Source organism: Amphiprion ocellaris, chromosome 20, assembly GCF_022539595.1.
Source record: "Amphiprion ocellaris isolate individual 3 ecotype Okinawa chromosome 20, ASM2253959v1, whole genome shotgun sequence".
NCBI lineage: Eukaryota > Metazoa > Chordata > Actinopteri > Pomacentridae > Amphiprion > Amphiprion ocellaris.
The window spans coordinates 16728481-16741660 of NC_072785.1; the positions used below are offsets into that span (position 1 = coordinate 16728481).

General features: G+C 42.4%; 1 protein-coding gene across 2 annotated transcripts in view; it reads left to right on the forward strand.

Annotated features, from left to right (window-relative positions):
* The window catches only part of LOC111577216 (latent-transforming growth factor beta-binding protein 2), an 83579-nt gene that overhangs the window by 3087 nt on the left and 67312 nt on the right, over positions 1 to 13180 (forward strand). For both annotated transcript variants that reach the window (XM_023283365.3, XM_023283366.3), the window contains exons 2-3: positions 37 to 110; positions 10248 to 10518. In XM_023283365.3, the coding sequence (XP_023139133.2) occupies positions 37 to 110; positions 10248 to 10518 (345 nt within the window). The remainder of the gene's footprint in view (positions 1 to 36; positions 111 to 10247; positions 10519 to 13180) is intronic.

A 13180-nucleotide genomic window follows, 5' to 3' on the forward strand; every position in this document is an offset into this window, starting at 1 on the left:
TCACCCTGTTGTTTGTGTATGTGGTCCTTTGTTTAGACCCAACGTCTGTGGAGGTCAGCAGTGCTGCTCTGGGTGGGCGCTGGCACCAGGAACCAACCGCTGCATAAAACGTAAGTATCCTACGTAAACTTTAAATAAATGCATGAATATTCTTTTATTCAGCTACTACAATCTACTGATTGGCATGAAGTCTTGAAGCAGCACACAAGCACACTGACATTTATATTAAAACTTTCTCCACATCTACAGTCTGCAGACAGTGCGACTTTACAATCTGACACATAGAGGCTGAAAACTAACATAGTAAAGGGCTACTAATGACTATCCTGTCAAGTGGAATTGCCCTATGAAAATTTTCTGGATTGTTATTGCCCCCATGGTCATGCTCATCATGCAGTGTTTTGCCTTTTCATGTAAGATCCTCGCGTGGAAATTACCAGCACTTAGCACTTGGCTCTCTTTTTGACACCAGCTCCTAATTATGGGTGGAACTGCTGCTTCTTTTATTTGACCACAGCAGTATTGGATATCCCAACTCCCAGATATTTAAGATGGAATAGAATAATCTGCCACTTCTTTACATTTTGACAGAGGCAGGGCTTCAAACAGATCCTTTTCTGTCTTTAACTTGCATGTGGACTGTCCCAGCAAAAGAATTATCTTCTTAAACCTGTTCCTCAGGCCTGATCTTAAAATAGAAGCAGCTGCAACTCACACCAGATTTACTCTTTGCTTGTTATGTTTCAATTCCACATTTATGACCACCATTGTTTGCTGCAGACTCAAATAACAGGTTAGAATGAGAACTTTTTTTAGTAAAAGTTATCTTTGAATTTTACAAGCAAAGTGGAACCCACACTGGGAGTGTGGGAGTGCCATCTATCTAGGAGCGAGCTGGCTCTGCTTTTTTTTTGACTTGTTTACTGTTTTCTCTTTCTCCTCTGCTAATTATCTCTCCCCTCACACACACACAAGCGCACACACACTTCAGCCAGTCAATTACACAACAAGCTGCTCGGCCCCAGCAGTCTTCTTATTAGATCTCCTTCCCTCCTGCACAGTGCAAAGCCTCCTTGCATATTTTTTCTCAATCCCAAGATGAAGGCACAGCTACCCAGGTGTAAATTACATCTAACATGGAGCTACAGTCACCCAAATTAAAAGAGTAAATCGTTTTAATCTGCCAGAAAGTAACAGGTTCAGTCTAACGCGCTTATGTTAAACAAGCCAGTGCATTGGAGCAGGCCAGGGGACTGTCCAACCATCTGGACCCGCTTACAGCTTGGCCCTCACCCAGGTCTGACTGGAGGCTATGCTATCATCAGCTGAGTGAAGCCCCACGGCCGGCAAGGTGCCAACACAAAGGCCCCAGACTGGAGCTGGGACTGGAAGCCCCCACGTAGAAGACCTCCGTGGAGGAAAACAGGCTCAGGCTATCTTTATTCCGACCTCGCCTGAGACCCGGGCTGCTTTATTAGGAGATGGCAGCATGAGAAAACATGTTCACAGTGGGGGAAAGAAAAGGAACAAACCTGTCGACTGGGAGCAAAAGTACAAACATAACAGGGCTCAGCTACGTCTAGGAAATTCTCACTGAAGGGATTGAAGTAATGTCTAATATTAAAAGTGTCAGCTGCAGGTTTCACCCGCAAGGCTGGATTGGGTGTCTAGAATCATGGCTTCCTAACAATACCTCCTTGTTCATTTGGGTTGAGCTCAGAGCCCATATATGACAGGAACTGGATCACTAGTTGTCCAACAAGTGCGCTTACATGTCATGTTTATAAAAAGGTCTGGGTCTGGGTCTCTTTGGGTCTGGTTAGAGATTGTCATCTGGCTTGCTAAACACTCTGTCCTGCCCACATCCTGGCAGGTTTGGTGCTGCCTCTGTTTTCAACTTCAGGATAGATGGTTAGCAGACTTGTTTATGTATAAAAGCAGATTCCATGTGCCAAAAATAGCCAGTGTTGTGTGATCGAAAGCTTTGATCCATTAAGAAGAACAATGCAGTTCCACTGCTGGGTCATGTTTATTTGTCTTCTGGTCAAGCTAGTTGCCATATTTAGAGATGGAAGTTGATAAGTTTTCATGACCACTGTTTGATCTAGCAAATTTTTATTAATGGTGACTGAGAACTGCAGGTGTGTGTGTTGTGGTTGGCTGGTAAAGTGAGGCCAGGTGTGAGCTTGGATGTTTCCATCCGTTTACATGCAAGTAGTATAGGAGCCCCTGTCAAGATGAATGGAGCATCCTGTTCCTGGGTCAGTGCTTAGTCCCTACTGTGTTGAGATCCACATCTGTTCATCAAAAGTATTGTTGCTTAGATGGAGAGCTGAGGGAGTCCATATTGTGGCCTCGCCCAGTAATAGCCCAGCAGTTGGCCCGCCATAGTTACAAGACAAAACTATCAGTCAGCTGCATTACTGTTGCTGTCAACACTTTCTTGACACACAAACTGATGAAGTTTTTGCTGCAGATGTTAGTTCAATGTCAAATCTCCAGATAAAATGTTTTTATGATTTCTACCAATTTAAAACAGTTTTACACCAACAACTCTGCAACACATCATTAATTGAATTTGCTGGTAATGATAAGCCATGGGAATGTTGTACAGCTGCCTAAACAGTAATTGCCAAAAAGAGAAAGCAGCCTGTTGGTTAAGTACCAACAAACCTGTTTCATTGGCTTGTGTTTGGAATGGCCACTGTTTACAAAACACTAAGTTACCTACCTGCGGAATTAGAATGGAAGTTTGAATTGCCGGCATGTTTTAGGATAAATACAACAACCGTCAATTAGATGTCTTGTACATCGGTGTGGAATTACTGTTTTGAAGTTTGGCTTCACAACATATCTTGGAAAGAAAAACAATTAAAGTAAGAACTTTAAAGCCTCTGTTGCCGGATGGTAGGTTTAAATTGCATCTCCTCTGATTTGCATCTGCCTTTGGGAATTTCACTCCTATGTTTGCACACCTGAATGTAGTTTTCAGTCAAACCTGTCTGCAAATTGTTTAATGAATAGACTGCCATGTTGCATACATGCTGTTACTCTGAGCTAATTGAGCTCTTTGGCAAGGTGGGACCGGATATTCGGATATTCGGGTCCAGCCCTAGCAACAGGTTGAAGTTTCATGGAGAAAAGTAAGCAATGAAATTTTTGTCAAACTTTTCAGAGAATAACTGAAAACATACTTTATTGTGGTATATCAGTGATATATATCGTTATATAAAATAATCCATATCGTAATATACTAGTTATGTCATTAAATGTGAAGAGTGTAAACCTCATGGTGGCGCTTTAGTAACCATCGAAGGACCACCAGAGTTTGTAGAATTCATCCTTTGGGGATGGCAGATGTTTGTACAAAATTTTACAGCAATCATTTCCTGCGTTCTTGAAATATTTCACCCTCCACACCACAAAGCATAGCATGGCTAAGTGTTGGTGTAGCTCATACTAGCAGGTTCACTACTGATGTTGTGTTGCGCTGGCTTCTCCAGTTGACATGGCTGTTTTAGTAATTGGATTAATGGCGAGGTCTGCCACACACAGAGTGAATGTATGGGACAATATAGAATACTTAAGACCAGGAAATACTCAGGAAAGGGTCCCTGCAGCACAGACAGGAACTGGCTTTCATTTTACCCGAGCTCGTAGTGCTCCCCAAAGTGCAAGGTTTCAGGTCCTGCAGCAGAATTAATTTCACCTCACTATACATCACAGTGTTTTGGCGAAAGCCTGCGGTACATATGGCAACATGCTGCAAGTATAGCCAACTTCTAGAGCACGAACCCCCCTAAAAAATGTGCAGATGGCCTTTGATTTAAACCTGTTGTCTCTAAAAGAGTACAGATGAAAGGTGCATCATTCACGTGGAGGAATAAAGTTGTTTTCAGTCTCTTAAGCAGTGGGTGATGGACAGAGTGAAACGCGGTAGAGAGGAGTTTCCTTTTGATTGCCTTCCAGCTTTCTTTGGCCTGCTGTGCTGCTCAGAGCCTCATCCCAGCTCTAAAATAACTCCTCATGCAAGAAACTCTCTTTCTCACTCTCTCTCTGTCTCTATTGCTTACCTTTGTCACAACAAGGTAACTTTTACATTCTTTCGAAACAAAAAATATAGCCTGTAACGTGTGTCTCTAATGTCTCCGGTCGGAGTTTGAGCAGGATTACAGCCCTCCGGTGTGGACACACTGAGAGTCATGTAAGTCATGTTAAAAGCTCGGCTCAGCTGTTCAACATTTTATGGTTACCTCATTCTACACATAACTTTGGCTGTTTGAACAAAGTAAAAGCTCACTTAAAGTCAATTTTCGCACACGCCATTGCAGTCTACATTAATTCATTAAATACGCTCACAGTAAAAGGATAAAATCATGACATTTTCCTCTTTTATTGAGGTATTTATCGCGTCGCTTTGGATTTTAACCTGATCTTGTGTGTGAAATGCATTTAATGTGGGTCTTTTTGCTGTCACATGTGGAATGCAGCTGGTGAAGTATCAAGGACGTACATGTGTGAACGTTTTCTGACCTCCAAAACAGTACTCAAAAATGTAGGTCCACCATCTTAACCTAATAGATACAAGACGTCTCGGTTTGCTTTCTGTTAACCTCCCTGACACATCGTACACAATAAATATATGGAGCCAAATCTTTTGAGTTGTGCACCGAGACAAACACTCAAGATGGAGTTCAAGAAATTTGATCACACATTTACTGGATTGTGCTACTTTTATCTGTGCAAGTCACGTGTATGTGTTTTCGAAAGCAGTAAAGATATTTATTGTGCATAACTAATGTTTGAACTGTAGTGTTACAGATTTGTCTCGACATGTACACTTCATAGGACTGTATGCAGCAAGAGGTCATGAGCCACTCATTCACATGATGATACACTTTTTGCCCACTGAGTCACCAGGACTTTCCTGCGAAATAACACCACTAAATGCATTAGTTCCCAGCAGTTTCTTAACATTTGATGAGTCAATATCCTGTGGAAAATGTGTCTTTTTTAATCTACAACATCCCATAAGAAGCTGCAGTTCATAGTTTATATGATGAAGAAGGATTTTATGATGAACAAGAGGAATCTCTCACTGATGAAATCATACATTCCAGTTACAAAAAATAAAAAAGGAATAAACATTATTGTTCCAGGGGTTTAAATCATACTAACAAAAAAAGAGATGATTCGAAACGCTAGCCAACTTAGCAGTGTCCTCTGTTTTACAAGAACAGGAGGAGGTTTTTAAGATGCTGGTGTTTCTGGTGACGTCATTGGACCGACGTTGAAATTACTGCAGCAGAGAGCCACACGGCCCTCCTCGGCTTTATATGTCATGTGTGTGGATTTGTGGAGGTTGCACAGTTTACAGTTCTGGGGCATGACACTGCTTTGGCAGCCCTGTTTAGAGTTATAGCCCATTAGACATATCCTGTAATCAATACACACCCCATCTTCCCAAACCCCATCATTAACATAGAAGCTGGACAGCTCGCTCTCAAACCAGGAGTGCTGCTTTCTCCACTCCAGCTGGTGCGTCTGTTTGTAGGTTGCAATTGGGTCCTGTTTTGGCCTCCTGCGCCACATGTTTTTCTAATTGCTACCATGGACAAAAGTGTGGTGAAAATGAGGTACTATTCAGCACTTGGACCTAGACATGTATGTATTAAATTTCTGTTGTGTTTATTTGTACATCTTTGTTCATAAGCTGTTAAGACTATAAAATAATGAAAGCGAGGGGCAAAGCACACACAGTCACGCTACACAGGAAAATGATCTTAATTAGCACTCAATAACTCAGTTTCTTTCTATATTCGTGGCGTCATAATCTAAAAAAGAGCCCATGTGCCGAAGTAGATCGCAAGGCTGGGTTTGATTGACACTTACAGAGCAACATTAACAACAAGCACCCCTCTACTTCAGTCACACACACGCTCAGCGAGGCCACAGTGTTGTTAGGGCAGCCTGTAGCCAACCATATATCATAGCACCCTCCTGCTTAAAGACCATATGGAAGTGGTTGCGATGTGATCCTTCGGGAAGATGGGGTTTGTGGGTTTTTGGTGAACACCACGTCTCACAGAGCCAGCTTTACAAGTTGTAGGCGCACTCCCCCAGATCCAGATATCCTCCACAGAGTGCCCCAGCATGTGGCCCATTAGAGGTCGAATGTGGGCGTTTGAGGGGTGTGGTGGAGGCACAATACAGCACGGCTGAAAGTAATGTACACAGTGTCATGGGTCACATGTAGGTTAACACAATCCCCCCACAGAGTTGAGGTGGGTTTGGAGAATAAACGCTCCAACTACTGTATTGGACCAAGAAACCCACACTGTGATTGAAAAATGTGCATCTTTGACAGAGGCACCTTAATTTGGTGAAATATTACACTTGTAAGATTTACCACAAAGAGAAAATAAGGGATCAGTCAAACAGTGTCAGGCTCCCTCCCCTCTGGTTTTGATTAGACAAATAGAGAAGTTTGTTTTTGAACTTTTAATGGAAGCTTTCAGAGTTACAGTAACAGCAGTTTGGTTGCAAACAGCAGAGCTGGTGCTTGGCAAGCCAGAAATGATAGCACTTGCATTGGTAACCATGTGGAAATCACATGTTGCAAAGAGATTAACACTCACTTGAAATGATTAGCATTGAGGGGCAATTGTATTAACTGCTCAATAGACCAATTCCTACTTCTTCAGTGGATAGTGAGTCCGGATGAGAGGCAAATTTTTAAGCTTGTCTCTCCGCTCTGCCTCCTGCAATCTCCAACACTTGACCTATTTCATGAGATCTGTCAGGTTCTGTGATGACTCCTAAAAAGAGGCTCCTGCTGTCATCACAGGAGGTTCACCAGACTACGTCTTCAGACACAAGAGTTTTACGCTTGTCTGTGATGTTTTGCACAGTTTTGTGCAAAGTTTAATCAGTGATTAGAACTTGAGCTTTAGCCTCCTCACAAACATACATTCTCCCTAACATGATACATTATTAAATCTCACTTCAATAGCTTATCAGAAGTGAGTTGCTTATTTTCCAATGATATTTTGTCTTTCTTTCCTATTTCCCAACTTCCTGTCTCTCAGTTTCAGGGTTTGAAAGAGTCTTTAGTCAAGCCTTTTGTCATATTCTGCTAAATTCTAATCTCCAGAGCAGCTCCCAGCCTCCAAATCTCATAATAGTGCATAATGCTCTCAGCCTGTAGTCAGTCCTTCCCCAAGGTAATTGTGATTATGCTTTCATTATCAATATTATTTTCAGCAATGTCAGGTTACCTCTGGCAGCACTGTTGACCTGCGTAAAGTGAGGAGATTTCTCTACCTGTTTGAATTATGCCAGATATTGGTTTCGAGTTGCCCCTCGCTGAATGAGAGGACTGTAGAGATTTGATGGGTTGTATTACTCTGAGTCAGAGAGAGGCGAAGGTGAATCTCTGGGGGATTGTAATGGACTGGAAACGAGTGCTAAGTTGGAAATGAGAGACCAATGGAAGGGGGATGAGAATGGCAGTCCGGCTTACATGCACATGCAAGCCTAAACTTATGACAGGTAACTATAACCCACTGGGGAAATCATGAACAATACCTACTCCAATACAGTGCCTGGCCTTGCTTTAATATAGGTGGAGAATTATTGTGCAGTCGGCTCAAATGAAACCTGGAACCTTGACGATTGGAGTCATTCATGTTCCAAGTGGTTTTTTAACCTCTAAGCAGATATTGGATGGATATTTGCATTAAACATAGCAGTCAGGCTATTCCTTAGAGATGCTACTTGGCTAGTAAGGGCTTTCTTAATCTTTGCTGATGTGTCTTCTTCTGTAGAGAGTACTACAATACCTATGACTTACTTGAAGGTACAAATATTTGAGCTAAGCCCAGAGAAAAGGATGTTTCTGTATTAATAATGTGGTTATTACTGACATGTTTTCATGGAAGGCTGAAAGCTTCCAACAACAGTCTAATAGTCTCCTCTTTTCAGATGACTGGATGTGGACACAATCTCCGAAAACTTGGCCGGTCCGTCTCAGTCATAATTAAGGCTGAAGTGGCAATGCCAGGAATGTTTGCCATTTCTCCTCTTTTATTTCCAATGGATTCTCATTTTATTATTACTCTCGCAAAGTAATAATTGCTGCACATATTTGTGAAATGGATGGAATGTGAGGCAATTAGTTTTAATGATGTGCAAGACAAATCTGCACGACAGCAATTACTGTGACAATGTGTTCAGCAGCCCAGAGGCAGGGCCCAGAGACAACACAGATAGGCGGTGACACTGTCCACCACGGCCATGCAGGCTTCATGTGGGGCAGAGGTCAGGCCCGGAGTCACTGACCTGTCCGCTCTGTTGTCAGCACAGGCGGCATGTTTGTCTGGTGTCAGTTCTGGGCCTCACAGCTGAAAACGAGTCACACGATCGAACACATCCCGTCGTAAGCCAGCCATGAATGGGTTACTTTCCTGCCCTGCGCCGTTTCTCATTTCAATTCAGATAGTTTATTTGAACAATGCAGTTTCACACATTACAGAGTTCTCCCTCTCCAGCGTCATGTCACTGGAGCCTGTGGCCTATTTGATCCACCGCTTCATCCCAAAACTTGAGGTTAAACAGACTCCGGACAGGACGGTGGCACCCGGCCAGCCTGTACTTTAGGTAGATGATGTATTTTACTTCTTGCCAAACAGTGCTCAGACAATCCCTATTTTATCCCATGATGGAAAATTCGGATCACATCCCAAGTTATACAAATCCACAACCACGTTTCTCTAAATGTGTACACTTCATCAGAAAAGGGTGTACATTTTCCTCCGAGCAGTTAAAATGAAATGCTTGAGTGAGCTGGTCCAAATAAAATTTGCTTCACCATAAAGCAGAAGAGAGTGGTGACTGTCTGATATTTAATCCTCAATTTGTTAGTTTTCCTCATTATGCCACAGCCTGATGATGCAGTGGTTTTTAATTAAGCATGCATATAATCTAGGAAAACCAAAATACACATTTGCTTCTCTTTGTCAGAATATATCTGTGGAAATAAATCTCTGGCACTGCAGTTGCTGCACAGCGCTGTCATGTTTCCATCAGTTATGAGCTCATGGACTCAGAAACAGCATTGTCGGGGTCCAGAGTGCTTTCACTCGAGACTAAAGGAAACATAAAGTGGCCAGAGTCTGAGGAGTATTGCAATAACAGGAAATGTGCAGCAGGTTAGAGCGCTGTTCGCACCCAGTGGGGTCCTTTCTGGCTGCCAGCGCTCCTCGTTGCCAAGAGCTGCGGCACTGTTCCTGCCTGCGATCTGTCAGTGTCCACAGCATCTGTGTCAATAGCATTCCATCGCCCTGTTGACAGAGCGCCGCTGTTTGCTTTAGCCACCACAGACCAGTGGTCTGATTTACTGTGTGAGGACAATGTCATAAATCCTCAAGTGCCGTTTATTACATACATTTGTGTCATAAGATCGAAAGCTTGTTTGCTTTAAATTGCGTGCCGCAGCGTCTTTCAGTACTTGAAGCATCTGGAGTGCGATGGGACGGTTGGGTTAGGCCGGTAGAGTGACACCGATTATTTTTCCATGACCATGAAATAACCTCAGCTCTGTGTATTTGCAGACTGTTGATAAATATTATGCACACATTCATCTGTTAAGTACAGTAAGCCACATCAGATTCAGCTTGTTTTTTAAATAAAGGACACAGCTCTACAGTCCATTTCTTTGATGAAGTGTCACATATTTGCAGTTGGCCTCCATTTTGCAGTTTTTCCTATTCGCTCATGTTTTTTTTAATGACCTCTTACTTTTATGACCTTTTTTTGAAGCTGCCTGTGTTGCAGCGAGAGCACACACTGGATTCTAGATCAGTGACAAAAGGTATATATAGGAAATTACTGCATATAGAAATGCCAGCAGCACTAAACTGAGCCATGAATTTGTCTTATAGGTTTTACCTCATAGAGAAATTGGATAAGGATTTAATGTAAGTGATCATATACATTTAGACTAAACAGGGTAGTTAAGGACTCAAGAGAAATTGAGCATGACAGCCCCTCCAGGCTGTCTGCAGAATGAAAAGGACAGAAATGGTTAAGAAGTGAACCTAATAGCCCCTTGATTGAATCAACTTAAGCTGAGCCCCGGTGTCGAGATGAGGGAAAGCCGTTTCTGCTACTGCCCCTTCGTACAAGAGGGGCACATGCTCCAACATGACCTCCTGAGAACTTGATCTCCTTCTGTGCTCTTTCTTCAGCTGACTGCCAGCCCCCCTGCCAGAACCGTGGCTCCTGCAGCCGACCACATACTTGTGTGTGTCGCTCAGGCTTCCAAGGGCCCCGCTGTGAGGAGGTGGCTCCGGAGCAGGTGTACATCCGAGATCGAGGCGCCCTGAGGCGAGTTCAACCAGGCACCAACCCTTTCCAGAGAGACCAACCGCAGAGAAGGCCCTCAGAAAGGCACGCCATCGTTACCACCAAGGTCCAGACCCCACGACCTGCGACTACCAGACTGCCCGTCCACACTGCGTAAGTGATTCTTTATCTTCTCTTATTATAGCCAGGAAGAGCCTCATAGCTTTGCCAAATAAGGATGCGTCATAGAATACGTAACATTTTAAGAGTAAAGGCCAAATCATGCTTTCCATGTCGATGTACACAGGCGGTGCATGTCTGCTAGGCGGTTGGATGCATTTCCGCTCATGTTGAACACAGAAAAACACACAAGGAATCAGTAGCTGGTTACAGATTACACTGTAGCACCGTGTCAGTGATTATTTCTGGGGTGTACTGGGCACTGTGTGTGAACATAGCACAGGATTTCTGGAGAAATTAGGACTTCCTACTGTGTTTGTACAAATCATCATCCAAAGTCCAGCAGTCACTACTTTAATTACAACTCTTCAAAATGATGATTTATAAAGGTGTTGATGGCTGAGAACCTCCTTCTACTGTCTCTCCTCATACCGAACAGGTGTTTTAAGCACAACTTGTTTTCTTGCCAGGTGCACAGTCGACATGTTTGTAGTGCTGCACACGGATAGTTGGTGTAGACCATCTTGGACTTGGGTGGATGACAGCATTTACATCACACATACCCTTGTGGACGTAAATTCATCATACATGCAGAAAGCATGAATTAGCCTTAAGACTTCCATAGGCTCTAAATTCAGGGCTGCCACACAAAAAAGTGTCAGCATAAGTTTGTTCTCCACTGCTGGAATTTCCAGGCCATTTTAGGGCAGCTCAAATCTTTGGCTGCAGACACATCCTTGTCAGATCTGTTTTAGGGTGATTGTCAGGGAAGAAAAAGTACCAATGTCAGAGTAGGTACTTTTTAAACAAATCAACGCTGATTTGTTAAACTCAGAAAAGACAACAGGTTTTTGTTTTTTCCCGATCAAAGTCCTTCTCCACTCAAACATTGCCATCAACAATGTGAAATTCACCATATAGGCTAACATAGCAAACCCTCTATTGTTCTATTGCCCACATGCTCATAGAACTGGAGTTACATCTGTTAACTCACTCTTTGCTGTTGTTTAGGCGAACTCAGATCCTACACTACAAATTGAAACAGGAAGGATAAAAGAGCTAATTACGAGGTCGTTCCTATAAACATTTGTGCCACCTTGTGTTTGCTCTGAGTTCCTGCAGTGTAAATCCATCTATAGTTACTACTAATAAGTCCAATAATTGAACTATTGTAGCAGCGATCACACCAACACACGCTAATGGAAATATAAGTTATTCAAAATATACATTTGTACTATCAGCTCTGGTTTCATAACTCTCCTGGTTTGTGGAACAGTTTATACTCTGATAACGGGGATTTAAGAAAAGTGAGTGGAGCCATACAGGTAAAAATCTTGATTGTTTCCTTGACTTCCCTTATGTCCAATCATCCAGCTCTTTGCTCAGAGGTCAGTACTGTCAGGATGGTTTGCTGATGGTAAACAGCTCAAATTTGCTTCTCAAACACATTTTGTGGATCGACTTCACGCCTGCAAGCGACTCCACAGATGGTGGCCATTCCACTGCAATGAACTGATTTTGTTGTTTAAATTGCTTTGGTGTCCAGGCCTTTAAACTCTCATTTTGCACTTTTCAGATCCTTTCATCTGCTTTTCCATGTTGGTTTCGAGCTCATCAGACTCATAAACATTATCTGATATCTTTTTCAGCTTGTTGAATGGTTGTTACAGTATTTTGTGGATTTGCCCAGAGAGATATTTGTTTCAGTCACAATTACTGTCATACAGGCAGGCGTGTAGAAAACAAATTGACACGCTGTGCTATTAGAAATTATTTAAAGGCTCCTGAGCAAACAGTAGTTCATTACAAACAAGTTCAGTGCTGGTTGTGTTTATCGTTGCAGTAAATCAAACCAGATGACTGGGTTCATATGTTAAATCTTTAATACACTCTAAGTAAAACAAATACTAAGTAAAGCAAGTATGCATTTGCTGCCATTTGCTGCCATGCTTGAAAAGTATTAAGCTAAATCTGTAAAATGTAGGAAAATATAACATGGCTTACCAGACAGAAATATTAACCCATGCTGTTTGCTCTGAAAATAGAGGAGGAAGATTATATTTTCTTTCAGCTTTGACCGCTTCAGTTTGTTCTTTGATTTATTGGAATAACTGTGACTATAAAGTATCCAACTAATAATTGCTCAGACGAAGGCCTCTTTTAGTGCATTCTCCAAAGACTGCTAATCAGACAGGCCTAATAGTTTCTTGGCTTCGTTGTCTGACTGTTTTAGTTCCAGTCTTGTTGGAAATAACTTTTTGGTTTGATTAATCACTATACCATGGCTGGAACCATATTTCTGATCAAGGATGTTGAAAGGGAGTAATTGTTTCCGGGAATATTTTGATGGATTGTTATTGCTTACAGGTTCAGACTTATCTTGTCAAATTGTGCTTCATGTTGGACGGTGGCCCAGTGCTTTTCTAATCCGCTCACAGTCGGTTTAAGTGCCATAATTTGTTTGGGCACTGAGGTCATCAGTCACTTTTTAGCCAGTTTGTCATCTGGGTAATTTCTCTCCACCAAACCACTGAAACATTCTCAATTACATCTGACATTTATGGTGCTCTTCTTGCTAATTGTGAGGGTCTTGTGTCATTTTTGGCCTTTGCTGGTGTTATGGAATTATCCTGGCATAGCCATCCGCATGTTTGTG